At 44.8% G+C, this 20,026-nt stretch overlaps 2 protein-coding genes across 2 annotated transcripts in view; both read right to left on the bottom strand.

Annotated features, from left to right (window-relative positions):
- Positions 1 to 13,754, bottom strand: part of LOC134000444 (AT-rich interactive domain-containing protein 1B-like) — a 179,179-nt gene extending 165,425 nt beyond the window's left edge. The window contains 1 exon segment of the mRNA XM_062439784.1: positions 12,465 to 13,754. Within this exon segment, the coding sequence (XP_062295768.1) occupies positions 12,465 to 13,754 (1,290 nt within the window).
- cln8 (CLN8 transmembrane ER and ERGIC protein) overlaps positions 1 to 20,026 on the bottom strand; it is a 157,218-nt gene that overhangs the window by 48,054 nt on the left and 89,138 nt on the right. The window lies entirely within an intron of this gene.

Below are 20,026 nucleotides of genomic sequence, written 5' to 3' on the forward strand. Positions count from 1 at the left end.
CAGCAGCTAAATGTATTCATACCATTCTGTTTACTTTATTACTCCACTTTTATTCTGCTCTTTTCCCCACATTTGTTTACAAGAATAAAAGCCTACTCTGACAGAATTATCCCTCTGCACAACAAAAATAAATCGCAGCGCTTGCACACACATCATTCACATTCAAAGAGCACAGCTAAATTATAGATGGCCCCTTTCTCCCCAAATATGCATTTCATTAGCATTTCCTTCGCCTGTTGTCTTTTTTTTTTCCTTTTGCCCGCCTGTGCGCATGACCCACTAATGTGTGTGTGTGTGTATGACTGGAGAATGGGAACAGACTTGCAGCAAAGCAGGACGCGTCCCCTTTCCCAAGCCTAATTTAGGATTCAATTACAATACTCTTTAAAAAGCGTCGACTTTGCAATTAATTATTTTAAGATTAGCCTGACAGTAATGGGCCTCCCACCGATGCCAGCCAGCGCAAGACTAGCCGCCTGCACCCCAGGACCACTCTGTCTCCCTACATATATATATATACACACACACCTTTCTCTTTTCTTCTCCTTCTTTCTTTACCCCCTTTATTTTCTACCTCTCCCTTCACACTCTTGCCCATCTTCTCTCCATCATCCTCTCCTGAGGAAACAAGAGATAAATCTTCCTCCACCTCACCTTCACACCTACTGTCCTTTCTTTTTTTGCCACCTCCTGTCATTGCTGTGTTTCACTTTGTTTCTTTTCTTCTTGTCGTTTTTTTTTTCTTCTCCTCCCTTCGTTACTTTGTGTCGTGCTCGGATCTCCTTGGCGGCTGCAGTTGATATCGCTTCAGTACGGCGGCCTGCTTTTTTATGAGCCACAAGGGCCTTCTCCCACGTCCTCCTGCGTCCCCAGGAAACGCTGACGGATGAGCCCCGCGACAATGTGCACACACGCGCATAAACATTCATGCCCATGCACACATGCGCATACACAACCGTCTGTCACTGCTGCTGCCAGGCGTAAGCGAAAAAACACGCCGCCTGCTTTGATTGGAGCCAAGCGATGCATTTTTTTCTCCCCCTTCCTCTTCGCTGCTCCTGCTTTTCCTCCAACCCTACATCACCACCGAACCCACCCACCCACCCAACCTTGCTATTTTTTTTTTTCTTTCCTAGTTTCGGAAATGAATGTCATCATCCATCCCCTTCCTCCCTCCGCCGCAACTCCCCCCTATTACCCCCGGGCAAACCGCAGCCGAAGCCCCTATTTCTGTTTATTTAAATATTTGATATGTAAGCAGTCATAAAATAAATGTCAGAAGAGGGAAACGGAATGGATATGCGGGGTGTGGGGAAAGAGGCCATTATGGGTAATGGTTTCTGATGTATGCCGTGGCCCCAACAGTGTAACCCCCCCACCCCCACCCCCCCCATCCACCCCTCAACCCTACTATAGAGACAAACCTGCACATGACAGAGCCGAGTGACACTGAACCAACAAGGGAATAGATGAAGCAGGGGCATGTATAGCTTGTACACACACACACACACACACACACACGCACGCACACACGGAGTGACACACTTGTTCGACTAGCGATATGGAAAATAGGCCCTCCCATGCACAATTGACTTCTAATACATTGTATACTCCTCAAACCATCCATTTACCAGGCATTGCAATTTCAGGGCCCCTGAAAGCAGCACTTTGCCAGCACTTTGCAAAATACCTTAAAAAAATCACCAGCCTTTACAAATGCTCTCTCACACTAACTGCCAATTCTAACATGTCTGTTAAAGTGACAACACAGCCGTGTGTACTGGTGTATTGAACATCGCTTTATTGACTTGCCAGGATTTCCATATTGGACACAAGACCCGGTGCTACCAACTGTTAGACACCCCGCCACCGACAACATTACAAACGCACACCCGTCTATCCAAGTGCGAGGCTCACGTGTAAGTCTCCCAGCTAGTGGCACCCAAAGGATTACACGGCTGTGACAATTTCACCCAAGAACTGATAAAAAACGGGAAGTAGGTGGGGTGAATAAATCAAGTGCAGCCACTGAGTAAGAGAGACAGAGGGAGAGTAAGAGAGTCTCTCTGTGAACAACCTTGAATTTCACCTTGATGCTGAGATGCTAAAATACTGCAGATCAGCACAAAAAAAAAAAACCCAATTAAGAACAAAAATCATCACAAAATGTTCATTAGTGCTGATGGTATATTGGCTTGGCATTTCAGGGCTTTTTATCCTATTCTCGAGTCTAACAAGCTCCCTGGCCACACCGAAGGGCTCCAGGAGGGGGAGTGACATCACATCAGGGGTCAAGAGTCAAAGAGAGGTGTTGCCGGCTGTTGACCCCGTCACCTCTGAATGCTCAAATGTGCCTAATCCCCTGGTGATTTTCCCATCTGTCAGCACACAGGAATGTCTGCAATGGCATAAACCTCCAGCTTGGTCTTCTAATGTACACGCAAAGATACAGACATACACCTTAAAGGTCCGCTTTGGATCAGAGGTAGACTGGGTCATCGGATCGGAAGATTCGATCCACAGCTCCTCCAATCCACGTGTCAAAGTGTTTTTGACATGCGGAAGACACTGAATCCCAAATTACTCCTGACGGCTGTGCCATCAGTGTGTCAGTGTGTGTGTATGAATGAGCATTAGAAACTCCTCCTGACGAGCAGGTTGGCACCTTGCATGATGGCCTCTGCCATCAGTGTATCAATGTGTGGATGGGTGACTGTTGGCATTTAGTGTAAAAAAGCTGTAAGTGGTAGGGAGACTAAAAAGGCGCTATATAAATGCAGTCCATTTACCATTTATCATTTACTTAAACACCTGGAACCTTAATATTCACATGTGCACGTACACACATTCCCATAGTACTGATTACACACATAAACATTTAAACACACACATTCCCATGAAATCAATAACATCTGCGCACCTCTAAATTCAACCTCCACACATTCTCACATTGATCATCACACACCTACAGCTGGCCCACTCCCACGCAAAAATACACGCTTTCCCATTCCATCAATACACGCACACACCTATAATCATGTATACCATTATGTGCAAATGCACGCCTTCCCAAACACACACACACACACTGTTTCTGGGTTTATAGCTAAATCTCTTCCACACATACACGTGCTCCCTGATCCCCTCTGCCCCCTCCAGAGTCCGGGTCAGGGTGCCCTCCAGAGCGCCTCGCCCTCTCCACTGTTAATTACCACTAATTGGCCCTGCTCGTTTTTTCCCCCCTGCTATAATGGAACCATTCATCTTTACTACTTAATGAGTAGGCACTGTAGTCACCAGCCAAGGTCACCCACAACCAGCATCCAAAAGACAAAAAGACAGACTTGGAAACAATTGGGAAAATGAGAAGGGACAGAACGGTACAGAGAGAAGATGGAGAGGTTGTTTATCCTCTGAAATACAGAGGAGAAAATGTGAATAGGCAGAAGTTTCCGCATGACTCCGCTTTTTGGAATGTGGCCAATGTGTAAAAAGTTGAGAAATGTCTGGGAGCTGTGGGAGTCTGCAGTGTCCAACACAAACCACAACACACACAGGGAATTTCCAAAGACAGACTAATTAAAATACCCGTTATGCGAGTGAAAACAATGGATCCCTCAAAACAATGCTGAAAGCGCAGTCTCGCGCAGGCAAACCGAGCTGTAAATATAAAATGCATTTTTATAATCATAATGCAGTAAGAGCCTCTTCTACAGCTTATGCACACATAATTATCAAAACAATCACTCCGACTGTCAGCACAGACTCTCGCCCCAGTGGGTGAGAGGGCAACATGTTAGCCGCCTCCACTACCATAAAACATCTAATTAACACTGAATGCTTCAAATATTAGTCCAGTGGTTACTTTGTATTCATTACCGTGGTGATTCCCAAAAGCGGGCAAGATTTTGCCAGAAAAAATAAATCATTTGGCTTTAATATGTACAAAAATAAATAACAATTACATTTCCTTCCAAATTGTAGATATTTGGGTAATAAAATGCCAGGAAGAGCCATTCTCAACTTTTTTGACACTGGAATCACTCCGCAGTGAATATCCACATGAGGCTCCATGTTAATCTGATTCCAATTCTTTTTTTTTGGCCAAATCTAATAAAGTCTCTATCCACTGAATTACTCGGAGATCTCATAGTACACAACAAAGTGTTCACACGTGCACCCAGGGGCCAGCGGGTCAGACAAAGACAACAATGTCTTCATATTTTCTACAGCATCATAATTTACCCCGAAGAGTCACGCCATAATTTGACAACCAGCTATTTCCCTTGTGGATGTATTTCTGTTAAGAGAATGGTGTTGTAGTTACTCCATTCAGTCTGGCAGAAGCACGAGCAGTCATGTGCTCCTGCTCTGCTGTGGCGATCAGCACGGCATGGCAATGTTTGTAAATGGGACAGTTGTCTATGGATTATGTTAATGTGGTATTCCACACTCCCCTCTGGCATGTGTCTGACATTACAGTAACCTTTGCATGTTTAGCCAACAGTAACTATGGATGTTCATTGAGCAGGGAGACGCACGCGGGCAGAGTTGCACAGGGAGATTAAGTGTGTGCGGCGTACATCTGCGCTTCCAGATGTATTGATATCCTTTGGAGGAATTAATATCTTAAAGAAATAAGACATTTAAACTCCATAATAAAGTTCACCGGTGTTGTCGATATCTAATCCAGTTCATCCGGTTTGTGTCAGAGGAGTGACTGGAATGTGGAACACAAGTCTGGCCATATCAGAGATGTACTTGATGTAAGAAAATAATATCTCTACACCCAGCGCAACACATCACAACCACATTTCTGACATATCATCTTCTCCCACATGCAGTATGTAAAGTGACCAGTGTCAAATATGTGTCTGTGTGTATCCACTGTGTATATGTGTTTGGAAGGGGAAGTGGTTGGAAGTTCTTTCCTAAATTGCTGAGATAAAATTGATCTAAATGAGGCAGTGCTCAGCCAGGAGTGACCGCTAGTGTCCTGTTGTGACCAGTGTCTATAGATCACCAATATATCCAGTTTTGTTTTCTTTCTCTCCCTGTCTTTCTTAAATACACACACACACACACACACCCCCACACACACACACTAGAGTAAACTGTAATGGACAATCTTATTTTTGTTATGAAAGGACAAAGATGAAAAGAAAGTGTTTCGGCTGGGAAAATACATGGTTGACCAGTCAGCACTAAAGACAACAGAGAGAGGTGCACGCATAAGTGCATGTTTAGGTAGGAGCGTGAGCAGGTATGTGCGTGTGTCTGTGTTTGTGCGGCAGAGCAGGAAGAAGAAGAAAAAAAGGAAAAGTGTGACTGAGAGAAAACGAAACGACCCGAAGAAACAGACAAAACTCATTAACGGAAACTCGGTGCGTTGCCGTGTCCCATCGTTTTTCTATTTTTGTCTCTCCGTGCTTCACAAGCGACAGACAGTGCCTTGCTGGTGCTGTTTGGTTGTATTCTTTTTTTTTTCTACTGAGCAAATGGTCCCACCGTGCCAGCGCTGATTAGGATCAACTCAAACCAAACAGCGAGACGTGTGACTGGAGTGCACAGTCTACAGTCTGGAAACAGAGAGGAGTGCATGGGGCTTTGATGTGTAAAGATGACGGATGATGGTGATGATGATGTTGATGATAATGATGATTTTCTCACAGGCTGGTAAGGAGTGGAGGAGGGCAGCGATTGGCAGCTTATATGTGAAGTCACATACAGTACACACACACACACACACACACACACACACACAAACACACACGCACACACTGAACAGATTATAAATAGACTTCTAAGTAAACATGTGTAGAAACTTTCATGAATAATATGACGATTATGCAGCAGGTTGTCTCAGTGTTACCAAAACATGACTACCTCCATCTGAGACTCATATATTTTTACTTGCTGTGATTTAAACATAGCTAATGAAATAAAAGCTAGTGAAAATTCTTTTTTGTTTTAAATTTTATGAACAGAATATAAAAATACAAGAGCCTGAATTTACAAAGCATGAAACTTCTGTCTGCTTCCACCTCTAACTCATCCCCTCAACTCAAGTTTTATTCCAAATGTGCTCCATTTCTTTTTAAATAAGCAGAGTAGTTTGTCAGTGAGGCTAAACCAAAAGCTCAGGGAAAAAGAAACTGTAAAATTATACAGTATTAAAAATGTTAAAAAAGAAAGGGAAAAAAAGCATGTGCATCACAAATCTTCTAAATTCTTAAATAGATCAAACTCCTAAGGTAATCTGCCAATTATCCTGCTGCCTTCTCTTCTTGTAGAGCTGAACTGTCAGGCCATTAGTTGTGTTATACGAAGAGGAAGGAAATGAGTCAGTTCTTAAGAATATGGTGCTGACTTTTTGAATTTGAATTATTTGCTGGAATCACACAAAAAAATGCTAATTTCTGGAGGGACTGGCCTGAATGATTCGCATTTCCTCCTCTGTTGCAGGGGAGGCAACATTAAAGCAGGATAGGCCTTCAGTATAGTGGCCCACAGATCTGTTTAGTGTGGTGTATAAATATTCGATAGGATATGCTGGCTGTCTAAATACCTCTGAACTGACTGCAGGTCCCTTGGGAGACCTAGCTTGCTACTGAGAGCCGGGGACAGAGAGGCAGATGAAAGACATGGAAAACACTGAAAGAACAAACAGAGACAAAGTGAAAGCTATCTGTGCATCGGACCATCTGTTAAGAAAGTATATCGTTACCTGCCGTACATTTCCTCTGCAAATAGGCTGAAAAATAAACCCACAAAAGGGAGACGAATGAGTAAGAGTGGACCACCTGAGTAAGACAGACCACCCCCTCCTCTGGGGTGGAGGAGGACGGGGGAGAGAAAGAGAGGGAGGGTCCTTTCATTCAGCGGCTCCACATGGCTAATTAGCATATGTGAAGGTCAGGGTGGTGGCGATGGCGGGGTGGGAGGGAGTTTGGGGCGCCACCGCAGCACCCACCACCATGAGACCTGGCTCCCTGCCAGTCACTCATACACACACATACACACACACACACTACTAGAGGAAGGAAACCCAACATATTTGTGCGTGTGTGTGTGTGTGTGAGGCCAACAACTCGTAAATACTTATTTTTCCTCGCATCGTTCACAAAGCTGAAGCAGGGTGAGATCCAGAGGGAGAGGATATTAACTATGCTGACATTTGCCAGAGTTCAGATAGTGATGCTCTCTCTCTCCCTCTCTCTCTCTCTCTCTCTCTCTGAACTCGGCCAGGCCCATTTCTCAGAAGTCAGCAGCCCTCCATGTGACTCATTTCAAATATCGCCTACATTTCTACATCTCCGGCCTTCCTATATTCTCTCTCTCTGTCTCTCTACCTCTCTCTCTACTAACTGAAAAAACAGCAGCTAGGTCTCATTCCAAGCATGTTCATGCAAATTATGACCTATTGAGATAGAAAAGACAGACGAAAATTCAATAAAATTATCACAAAAAAATGGGACACTGATCAAATTAAGCTTGTGGTTGATTTTCTTTTCTTGGATAAATATGTCTGTAATAAATATCAATGTGAGTTTATTTGTTACATAAATCAAGACCAAAGAAACACTGCCGCTGCAAAAACTGCAAGAATGTTACAGAGAGTTACATGAGGAAAAGCTTAAAATGTGTATTTAGTATTTGCTGGTGATTATATTTGAGTGCAAAATTAAAAAAGCCTGTTTCTTCACTTTAACTCAACTGAAAGTGAAAGAGTAATTTACTATTTGTTTGCTGTTATTATATATTGCTTTGACGTTTCCTTTGCTTGGCACATGGCTATAACGTTCATTACAAAACAGAGAAAAAAAAGTGGCGGCAATAGCTGCATGTATAGCACATGTATAGCTGTATCTCACAACATACATATTTTGATAACGCCTACAAATCCCACAATGCCAGTGGACAGATTCGGCTCTTCATACACGGCCGTCATGAGGAGTCACCACTGCTGACGAGGACTAAATATGGTTGATAAATGAAACTGAAATGAATATCAAGTCAAAGCCAACACCCCTCGGACTGCCTCGTCCACATGGACAAGTCAAATTCTCCCATATGGACAATTAACTTTCTTCCCCCACAAAATTGCTTTGGTTTTGATTTCTCTGCTCCCTCCTGACACCAGCAGTTCGGATAAGACATAGCTGAGAAACAGCTGACACCAAATCCACGCCTGCTCGCAGTAATTAAATCCTTTCTTCAGGGCGTTTAAACATCAACCTTTGACTCCAGGGGATGTTATGAGTGCACAGTGGGCAAAACAAAAAACTACAATTATGTATTATTAGCCAGCTAATAATACATGAGTTTACACCCAATGATGCAACTGGACAGTTTTTTTTTTTAATTCTTATTTTTTTAAATCAGAATTAATTGGCATTTTGTGGAAACCGCATGCAGACCAGGGATAACCCCGGCCTGCCAATTACCTAAGCAGCCTCTGTGTTTCATCCATGGAAGATGAAAAACGCTGCGCGGGGCCCTTATCAGACGCAACAGAGCAAATTAAAATTTCACTCCAGTGTTGCTAATCAGCACCGTGCTGGCTGGCCAAGACAGAGATGTAAACAAAACAACATAAACAAACGACTGACGGGCGGGGCAGAGAGCGAGAGATGGAGAGAAAGGGAGACATTGTGAGAGGGGCGGGGTTGAGTTTGGACTGCTTAGTGCTGACGAAGGCGCTTTAGCCTGTTCCTGCCTGCACACACAAATACACAAACAGAGAGAGCTAGAGAGACAGACACAGACTTAAGGACGCACTAAGATAAACACACACCATAAATGCACATGCCCAGCATATAGAGAAGCACCTAAACGCACACCTGCATGTCCATTTTCTGACCAGACCCCATGGGCTGTCCGTCCGATGCAGAACGTGTACCATAAATTAAATTCCAGCAGCCAGAGTCGGGCCCATCACTATGCACAAGGCTCCCTGAGATAGCCGCATAATACAATGTGACATTGATGCATTGCTCCCATTATAAAGTCTTTGTTCGTATCACACTAATAATTCATAAGAGAGAAATGTAAACAGTGTGCACTGGAGAGCACTGTGAGCAGGGATCATTTCAAGGTAAGCACATTACCAAGGATGGAATTGGGTCTAGTCTTTGATATGTAGAACTACTAAGCTTTGATTTCAATTCTAAAAAAAACAAAAACACAAAGGCACAACACGCAGCATAATAGTGATAAATTAGTGGAAACTGTAGATAAATTCATTTTTGTTTTATTAGGTCAGATTTGAAATGAGTTGCTGCTGTAATTATCTAAACAACAACACTATTTCCAGCGTACTAGGTCCTCATTATTATCTACTAATTACTTTTATTGTTCTCTGTGTGTCTTGTCTGTTCCGATTTGTGGATAACAGACGGATCTTTGTTACACATATAGCATGACACAGAGAATGCTTTATCATTTACGATGTATACTTTAATAAGTCATTAGGATTGCAAATATGTTGTTGTACTGCTGCTACAGGTACATACGATATAAGGGAGGAAAAACACGCTGAGCTGTAAAAGTCTGAATTTGAAGCTGTTAACGTGCAGACAAACAGGCAGACACACATTGAGGCAGAAGGTCACAAATTGGACACTGAATATAGTTCTGTTTTCCCTCAATCAAATAGGCCAGAGTAATTGGAAAAACTGGGACAACGTCATTTAGGTGAGAGAGCAGGTTTGACACACACCTCTAAATAACATATCCTGTGTATCTCAGATGTGTGTGTGCACACATACACAACACACACGCAGAGTGGTGAGGGCTCTGTCTTCATTTTGGTGAGTGGCCAGACAAGTGAGCGTGAGGGGGGGGGGGGGAAACAGCGGTGTAAATGAGGTGCACTCGTTTCGCTCGCAGCTTGCTCCTGAAGAGAGGCAGTGGGGAGGGAAATTGAATTTGAAAGAGGGGAAACTGTGCCAACAGGTGACAGAGGCGTGCTCCGACCAAACGCACTCTGAAGTGAAGCGCAGTCATATCACGGGGCCAATTTGGAGGCAGTATTATGCACTACACCGCTCGTCTTTCTCACACTGCCTGTCAGTGCACAGGAGAGCGGTGCTGCCGCTCCAAATATGAATTAAACATAGAAACATAGCTTTTGTAACGTGAATATACTGCTGCTGAAATGTTGGTAGAGGAAAAAAAAAACACAGTAGCACATGCACTTACTCCTAAAGTGGAAGACTTTAACCTGTAAAATTCTTATTAGAAATGATATCAAGCCCAGCAACACCGCACTGAACAACAGAGTAGAACTTAATAGAATACAATAGAACGACTAATAAACTGTTTGAGGTTAATTTACACATGTGTATATTTAAAACACACACATAATTAGCATTAGTAATTGTAGAAAGGAGTGAGATTGCTGTAGGTTTCTGGTGACCATTCTTACCAGTGCATAATTTGCTACAATCAATACCACAGTAAAGCCTCCCACGCTAAAGTGTTCATTTCATTTCCCCAGCATCCAATGCAAATTGCCTCTGATTGAAACAATGTAGGCTAATGAACTGCTTTTGTTTTGCAAGAGACAGACAGTATAAGCTATGCTCAACCACCTTGCCCTCAAGTCGTCCAGATGTGCCATCCAGCAGTGCGCATAATTTAGTGCATCAAAAACAACCACAGAATAATGGCTCTTCTGGAGAAACACTGTGATGTTTTTGTGGCAGAGTTCTGAGCTGGCAGCGCCTACTTTCCCTGGCTGTAGGTCTCCACACTGTTTACACCAGCAGTGTTTCAGCACAGGGATTCCCAGAGAGTGTAGGACTTAGGGACACCCAGAGATCCTTGACTGCAGTCCCCAGAAACAGAAGGAGGAATACTTGAATAATTAGTAACACTTGCTCCCCTCCCACCACTGTTAGACCTAGAGCAACGCATTCCACACGCAGCTGCAGCAGAGGAGAAGTCAGCTTTCAGGGGCTGTTGTCTAAAACTGTAGATGTGAATGTGTTTTTTTTCTGGAAAAAGCATTTGTGTGTTTCCTTAAATTACAAACAAACAAGCCTACATTTTACGATGCATTAATGTCACACGGAAAAACAAATGTTTGGGGCATTTTCTCTAAATGCTGCAGATGATGATAGGTTTATTTAAGACAAGAAACAACTAAACTGGAAAATCTATCTACATTTAAAAGTAATTGAAGATTAAACTCACGTGACATTTAAAGTATATAATAGATCTACTCTTCAACATTTTGGATTGGCATTGAAGTGTTTTTGTATGTCATGCGTTATGGAAAAATATGAGAATAATTATCAGTAGTAGGATAAAGCTTCATAAAACAATTATTGAGTTGGAAGGCCTCCAAGTCAGGAGTATTCCCATAAGACATGAATGCAGCATCACTACATCACCATGGCCAAAGATGCCTGTAAGAATCCTCCTTTTTTTTTTTTTTTTTTTTTTGAATGCAGTCTGCCCAGCGGGGCCACAGGGAGCCAATCAGATGGCAGACTGGATGTCAACTGTGAGGCAGGAGTACGTAGAGCTTTTAGGCAGTTTACCTCCACTATTCAAATTCCTAACAGCGCTGCACGGGAATAAACGAGGCTCACAGAAGCGCTCCAGCTCGATGCGGAGCGCACGGAGACAGACAGGCGGTCTTTCGACGGCCGCAGTGTCCGTCTGACTTTTCAAAACGGTTGAATAAGAGAGAATGGGAAGTATTTGATAGCATTGGTGTTTATTATTAGCATTTATATGTGTTTTTAAGCAGATATTTTACTTTGCTCGACGAGCTCCTTTGAACACAACGCGTCCTCTAAATAGGGCGTTTCGCAACGTGTCTGAGACCACGTCGGCAGAGGTGAACATCTCTAACATGAATGTTGCCTTTTATCTAGCGAATAAAACTCTACACTAAATCATACGGAGAGTACACGACATGAATGTGAGTTACTTAAGGTGTAGATAGAAAAGCAGCATATTAATCACTGGAATGAAAAAACTCCACGGTGCATTTTTAAAAAAGCTGTAAGCTATAAAAAATAGTCTATATTTTCTTCCCTATTTCAGTCTTATTAAAGCTAATGTGGACATAATATTTCAAACGTTTACACAAGTCAGAATGATCTACATGTCATGACATTTGTTCTGCATTAAAATCGTCTTCATAATAGAATATCACCTCATGTTACTCCTATAATATCTAGATTTCTAACACAACCTCACAACGCACGTCCACACATGCCTTGTCCGAGCCACACGGAGTCTGTATTTGAGGTCAACACACACACACACACACACACACACACACACACACACACACACACACACACACACACACACACACACACACACACACACACACACACACACACACACACAACACCTGATAATCATGAGTGACACACCAGCGCTGAGAAACTAAAGTTGACTGATGCACACCGGAGCGTCTGACTCAAGTTTCCTAAACTTACCTGAGTCCTGCCGAGGCCTTGCCCTCCGTTGCCTGGACTCATTGAATGCGGGTGGTTCCTCTGCTGCCCTCCCCAGCCGTGGGCCGAGTTGGCTCCATACTGTGGCCCCACGTCTTTCCCTAGGCCCATGCCCGCTTGCTGCTGCGCCGAGGGTCCGCTGTAGTCTTGATAGGCACCTCCATAACCCCTCATCATGGGGCTCGGGGACGTCAGCAGCTGGTTGAGGGTCGGGGTGGCCCCTGAGGGATGCTGCTGCTGCTGCTGCTGACTTTGCCCGGGGAACCTTTGAAAGCCACCCGAAGCGGCTCCCAGGGTAGACTTGCCGTGGTTTGCTGAGGAGTTGCTGCTCATCATCATGTTCCCAGGTTGCCGGCACCCCGAGGGGCCCATCATCCCGTAGGCCCCGCCGCCGTAGCCCGCCCGGTATGCCGGGTACTGGTTGTACTGGCTGTTGTGGTACCCTGCTTCGTGGGAGTTATCCATGCTGTTATGTGCCGAGGAGTGCGTTATCCCCATCCCACTGCTTTGTTGCTGCTGTCCGCCATGTTGCTCATAACAGGGCCTTGGAGTGTAATAGTTATTACTAAACTCGGAGTTGTTACTAGTTGGCCCCAAGTTAGAGTGCTCATACCTGGTACCCATCATCCTCTCCGCGGGTTTACAGGTGAGTTCCCCCTCACCTTTCCCTGGCATGTGCTGCTGCTGTGGCTCCCCCTGGCTCCCCAACAGGTTCTCTTTGCCACCGTGGTGTTGGTGATCCATCCCTCTGTCCCCACGGGGTCCCTGGCCGTTGTTGTTGGCGATGTTGTTACTTTGGATCTGTCGTTGCTGATGTGGCGCAAATTGTCCAAATTGCGGCGGCGGCTGCTGCTGCTGCTGCTGCGGCGGCGGCGGCTGAGACTGAGGGGGATCTCCGCTCCCCACACATTTCAGCTTGTGGTTCGCGATCAGACCCGTTTCCATCGAGGAAGTGGTTGAATTAGTCGACGCCGAGGCGGACGTGAGGTTATTCCCATCCTTATCGCGGCCGTCCGGAGCGCCGTGGGTCGTGGAAGTTGAATGGACCATGTTGAGCTCGTTTCGGCGTTGATGGTCTACATTATTCAGAGTCCCATCTCCGGCACCCAACATCGGTCCGGTCCGCTGTGCGTTCCCTCCTCCTCCGCCTCCTCCTCCTCCTCCGCCTCCTCCTCCGGATTTCCCCGAATTGAGCTCCGGACCCAAACCGCTGGATAATTTCTTATTTTTGTTATTCGTTCTGGTCGGAGCCGATGCCACTTGCGCAGCCATGGTCACTCCAACATCTCAGCGCGCAGTGACAGCGAGCCCCGACCAGCCTTGCACACAGAAAATAAAACAAGAGGGGAAGAAAAAAAAACCCAAGCTGAGAGCTGAAAATATATTCAATTGAAAAGCAAGCTTTGTTTCTAGCGCTGGTGTTGTGGTGGTGTTGAGATGGTGCGTCTTTAAGGCTTCATGTTGAAAGTTTCTCTGCCAGGTTTAAACCAAACTTTTTTTTCTTCCCCCCTCCGCCTCTCCTCCATCCCGGTTCTCGGTAATATGTAGCAGCGTCTCCCGGAGCCCTTGTGGCCCAGCATGGCATGAGAGAGAGCGGGCTCTACCAGCTTATCCACCTCCAGGGCTCCGACGCGCCTCACATGGAAAATCCGGACTGGAGTAGCGAGCCAGTGTGCGAGCTGCATGTAGATGTTTCTGTGTTTATCGACGCTTTACGGGTTGATTTTACAATAAAATAAGACACATTAACGTGGCAGCGGTTTGACATTACATACAGTCCTCTACTGATACCCAAAATATAAGATTTACTGTATAATTTCGCCTCACATGGTCGAGGAATGACTCCTTCCCCTTAGTTTGAAATGCGTATTATTTCTATACAATCAATAACCGGAGAAATTGTGCATCTACAAATTACACGAAGACACTGCTCCTCCACTCTACACAGAACCATCATATAAACACACCAGCACATGTTAAGTTTGCCCAAGCGAGTTTCTACACAATGATCCATATCTGATTTTCCCTCTTGCCACCATCTCTGTCCCTCGGCTCAAGCCAGTTCTCTGCAGCTCTGACAGGAGTCGGACACGCAACCACAAGCTGTGCGCAATAATGTTGCCATCGGAATAAGAATGTAATCACACTTCATAGAGGCTATAATGTTGTAATATCCCTTGAATTTACCCCTTACATGCTCACTTCTTTCAGCCTGACAATGAGTAATGTTCCCTTCAACAAAGAACCACAGCATTCCTGTGATGAGAGGAAAACCATAGAAATGTCCCATACTATAAAATATATGATATTACACCAGGAATATTCTGTGTAATACATTAAAATTACCATTAAGCACGATTAGGTCACTATAAACTCACTGAAAGTCTCCATAGGAATGTAATATGAATATTATGAATATTAAAGCCATTCTTCATTAAGATCTTATTTGAATAAAAGGCTACATTCTTTAATTTCCTTCCTTAGATTTACTTTGTCAGAGAGGAACTTGTCTGAACTGATAATGACAAAAAAAAAAATCCCCAGGCTGCAGTGTAGGACCACACAAAACCAAAGTCTACAAGATATACTATCCCATCAGTGGTATTCAAACATGAATGTAAAATAGTGCTTAGTAAAGAAGCCGTGGTGTCTGTTGGGACTTGAATGAGCAGAGGGTCCGCTTTGATGAGATCAGATGCATTTGATCAACAGAGGGAGCTGTGGATGAAAGTAGGGGTGGAGGGGAGAACGGAGGGTGGGAAGGGAAGGATTTGGGGATGAGAGTTGCGCTGAGGATGGCCAAGATAATGATGATGACTGGTGGTGGTGGGAAACAAATGTGACGATGATGATGATGATGATGAATGCCAGAGGTGGAGTTTCTGATGACCACACTAACGGTGATGACTACAGGGGTAGCGATGACCACATTTTTCTGAGAACTAATTGCTGCTTTAGGTCACACAGGCCAAACAAGGAGATACAGTTCACCCTGCCTGATACTGCACGTAGTGTGTAAATTCATCATGAAGCCATGTCCATGACAATGGGAAGACCCCTGCTGGACATATGTTGTTAGTACAAGTTAGAGCTTCTAATAAATAAAAGGTACAAAAGTACACGCAGAAATATAGACTGTGTTATGTTTCAGCAGGACAGTGCTGAGCAAGAAATTAGGACAGCCTTATGTAAAATAATTTCAATGTGATACATTTTGTTTAAATAATGTGTCACGACATACATGAAAAGACATACATGAAAAGAAAAAAAACAAATTCATATCATAACATTGACAGCAAGAGGATTAATCCCACTTCTCCAAATGAAAGCTCACTCATTGGAGACAAATAAAAGCGAGCGACATCCCTGGAAACCTCTCCCAGCCGTTTGCCTTTATGAGCCCATATGGCAGAGAATAAAAGCCGTAACACTGTTATGGTCCAACTACAAAGTCTCCATGGTGTTTACCATTCACTGTGTTCAGTCCCAGCCTATAGCATCAACAGGACCAGATGGCCATTTATCTATAGGACACCCCAAGAAGACATCACATCCTCTGTGTATGTAGGTGTGAGAGACTGAAAATGTGTAGGTGACAGAAAGTGACGGCTGTCGGTGTGTGTGTGTGTGTGTGTGTGTGTGTGTGTGTGTGTGTGTGTGTGTGTGTGTGTGTGTGTGTGTGTGTGTGTGTGTGTGTGTGTGTGTGTGTGTGAGTACAGACGAAACTATACCTCCTTAAATTTCTACATGATGAGTGTCAGACTGGAGATTCATCACTGGTTATGTGCACCTTTTCTAATTAGAACAAGCCTCATCCACACCCTTCCTGCTCTCTGTACTTTGCGCACATGACGATTCTGGCTCCCATCAGCGTCCCAGATCAAAGCCTCGGCTCTGATCTCATCTAGAGCAACACTAAGGCTGACAGTGAGAGGACCTGGGGCATTAGCATATTCTATGATGGCGCCCGGCTTTTCAAGCCGTTGCCTCGGCTGCAGCTCTGGGTGTGCCGCGCTGTGGCTTTGCAACTCTAATTTGCCTCTCTCGCTCATTAAAAAAGCCCACTGTTCTCCTATTAATTCGCAGACACACTGATCTGTTTGAATGGCGAGGACGGGTGTGTGTGTGTGTGTACGGGAGGAGGGAGGTGGAGGAGGGCAATGGCTCAGCGCATTTGCATTTATGTTTAATTTATAACCTTCAGGGGCCCCCTGATGCAGCAAGATTGAAACAATAACTCCAGACAAACACGGGGAAGAGAGGAGGAGGAGCCGGAGGAGGGTGGATGGAATTAAAAATATACAGATCTGGGATGGTATGTGCTTTGAATATGTGTGTGTGAGAGTGTGTGTGAGTGTGTGTTGGTAAGGACGGTGTTACTGCATGTGCATCCATGCGCATGCATTTTTGTGAGTAGTCATTCGAGCATCTGCATCAAGGTGTATCAGGAACACGCGTGTGCACACATACACGCACGCGCAAATGCACGCACACACACATACACACACTCACAGACACACACACAGAGGCAGAGGCAGAGGCAGAGGTCTCCAATCCACAGGGGGATAACATGCCACGGTGAGTGTCTGTCATGAGGAGAGCTGGAGTCTGTTCCAGGGGAGTCTGCAGGGATCTCCCCCTAGCAGCACGGCACAGAACAGCACAGCAGACAGCAGCAGCAGCAGCAGCACAAGCCTGGCCAAGCACAGAAAGTGGGTCAGCCCAAAACACACACAAACACACACATGCACACACAGAGACGCACACGCACACACGCACACACACACACACACACACACACACACACACGGCACGGCACAGACGGATGCAGCCCTGGTGTTACACTGTTTGAAGGAAATAGAGAGAAAGAGCGTGCGGAGAGAGAATGCCTACATGATGGTTTGTGTACGTGAGAGAGAGCATGGTAATATCATTTGCATTAGTGATGTTGAAGTGAGGGTGAGGGGTTGGGGAGGGCTAGTTTAAAAAAGGGGGTGTAGGGCTAAGGAGGAGGAAAAAAAAAACCCAGCCAACCATTGTAAACACACCCTATAGAAGTGCATCAAATTGATCCATAGTCTTTTCATTTCAGGCTTGGGTAAATAACAGCATTTGCATTGATCAGTCTGCAAAACCAGGCAACAATAGGCTTGGGAGCGTACGGCATGTGCGTAACAAAACACATCTCTTATTCCTTTCTGTTCCTTGCGGAGACGAGGGCCTCACCAGAGCCCTACAAACGGCTATGATGGATAAAATGTTTTCAACAACACTTGAGAAGAGTGGATGCTATTGTGTCCGCCTGTATACTGAAACACAGAATCACAGAATTCCCAGGACGCCGCATGCTCTATTTATGTGTTATGAAAAACATGACTCAAAAGAAAAACGGGGAAAAACAGCTATGCTCTACTTTCACTGTCAGCTATCATGTGAAGTGTGAAGAGGAGGAGGAGGAAGAGGATGAGAGCGAGACACAGACAGCGCGAGAGGAGAGTGATTTTCTTCATCCACAGATCCTATCCTGATGGTGACAGGGGACTGGGCTCTCAGAACCCCCTTCGCCAGCCCCCCCTCAATACCTCCATCCCCCTCCTCCCCCCCTCTGATGCCTGTCACTGCTCCTCTCCTTTCCCTTCCCTCCCTTCTCCTGACTGGAGGAGTGTGTGAAGTGTCCCCCGAGAGGCACAGACTCAAAGACGGTATTTACAAGATCCACACTGAGCCCACTTTTAACTGCCTGTGAAGAACTTCTCCCGCCGCCTTTGATGTGCCAACCTAATGGGGAAGAGCTCGCCGGCAGTCATTGCATATGTTAGCGAGGCAACGTGAGCTAATCCGCTAGCATTGCAAGGTACACTTCATGCTGCTTGCAGTAAAGGGAGCACTTCAAAAATGCTGTACGGCTTTGGTGCATCGCTGCCCTTGGAAGAAAAAGAAAAAAACCCGTTGGCAAACAGACGCTGACATGATGGATCAACTTTTACAGCAAATTAGTGGCACCGGCAGTAAAAGAAGAGTACTTTTACTTATTTCATGGTGGAGTTACCACATTCATGAGTTGATATATTGAAGCCTTCTGATGTGATCATCAAGACTATAATCAGAACTCCATGACATATGCACAAAGTAAAAACTGGATATGATTATTTATCCAGTTTACTGTAAAGTACGTTAGCAGATACTACACCCATTTTTTACTTAGACTGATATAAAATCTGGTGCAATAAATCCAAAAGCTGTTTGATTCCCCTGCCACTTGGCATTTTTATCCAGATGGGATGAGTAATATGAAGAAAAGAGTCAGCTGAGTGAGCTCTCCCAGACTCCGAGATTGCTTAAGGCATGTATGCTTCGTCTGGTTGCAGGTGTATGTGATCTTGAGGCAATGAGGACTGATGCATCAGAGCAACTTGAATCTCCTGCTTACTCTCATCGGCAAGGTCAAAGGTCACCTCACGTTATTTGCTTAGTAAAGCCACAAACTGTCCTTCTCTCTCTCTCTCAAACACACACACACACACACACACACACACACACACACACACACACACACACACACACGCAAGCAGCAGAGGTAAAACACTGACTCTTGTCCAACTTAGTTTTATCTTTAACAACGGCACCGAGAAGGAAGGCTTCCATAACAAACAGAGGCATTTGGAACGATTTTGAATTAGGCTAATTAGGTTTGTGTTTTGTTTGTTGTTCAGGAGGCATGATCAAAGTGATATTTCACCAATTTGTGTCAGCTCCGGAGGAGAGGAGGAAGAGTTTGGAGAATGCTGCCTATTAATCTCCTCAGGTTTGGCGCGCTGTGCGTTAGGGATGGTAATCAAAACAAGAGAATTATGAATAATGAAAAGTGTTGATCAGAAATGAAACAAAACAGTAGATTTGTGCTTTATTAGTGGCTTATTAGTTACAGGATTGGACTCTACATGTCCCCCTCCTACCCCCCTTTTTTTCCTCCCTGTTTGCCAGCTCTTTAAAGGGGGGGGGGCTTCAATTTCAATGCATGCTCAATCCTCCCTGCTCAGCCTGACTGGAAGAAGAAAAATCAAAGGGATGTGGATGGCTTGACCCAGGAGCTCAGAGTCTGAGAGCAACCGGCTGTTTTGATCTTATCTAATATTTATGAATAACTTCCTTGATATTTCCTTCGCACCATGAAGCCGTCCGCTTTTACAGTGTTACACAATGATGTCTTAGAGGGACTATGACGGAGATCAAACGGGGCTTGGGCTCAGAATACAGACCGTGCTCTCTCTCTGCGTAGCCTGGGAGGAAACTCAGCAGCAAGCTATCTAACGCTGTGTGATTGAAATACAAGCTCCACTAGACTGCAGCGTGCAGTGTGATGATATTTGTATTTGTGTCTCTGTCATAGGAATACGGGCACAGAGAGTGAAAACACTGTCACCGTTTGAGCAGAAAGACGCATTACTGTGTTTCTGCTTGTGATTGCTCCCTGTGCATCTCTGTCCGTGTATATGCGTGCTTTTTCTGCAATGGAGATGATTCCACAGTCTGCCTATCCATGG

Source organism: Scomber scombrus, chromosome 19 (assembly GCF_963691925.1).
Source record: "Scomber scombrus chromosome 19, fScoSco1.1, whole genome shotgun sequence".
Taxonomy (NCBI): Eukaryota; Metazoa; Chordata; class Actinopteri; order Scombriformes; family Scombridae; genus Scomber; species Scomber scombrus.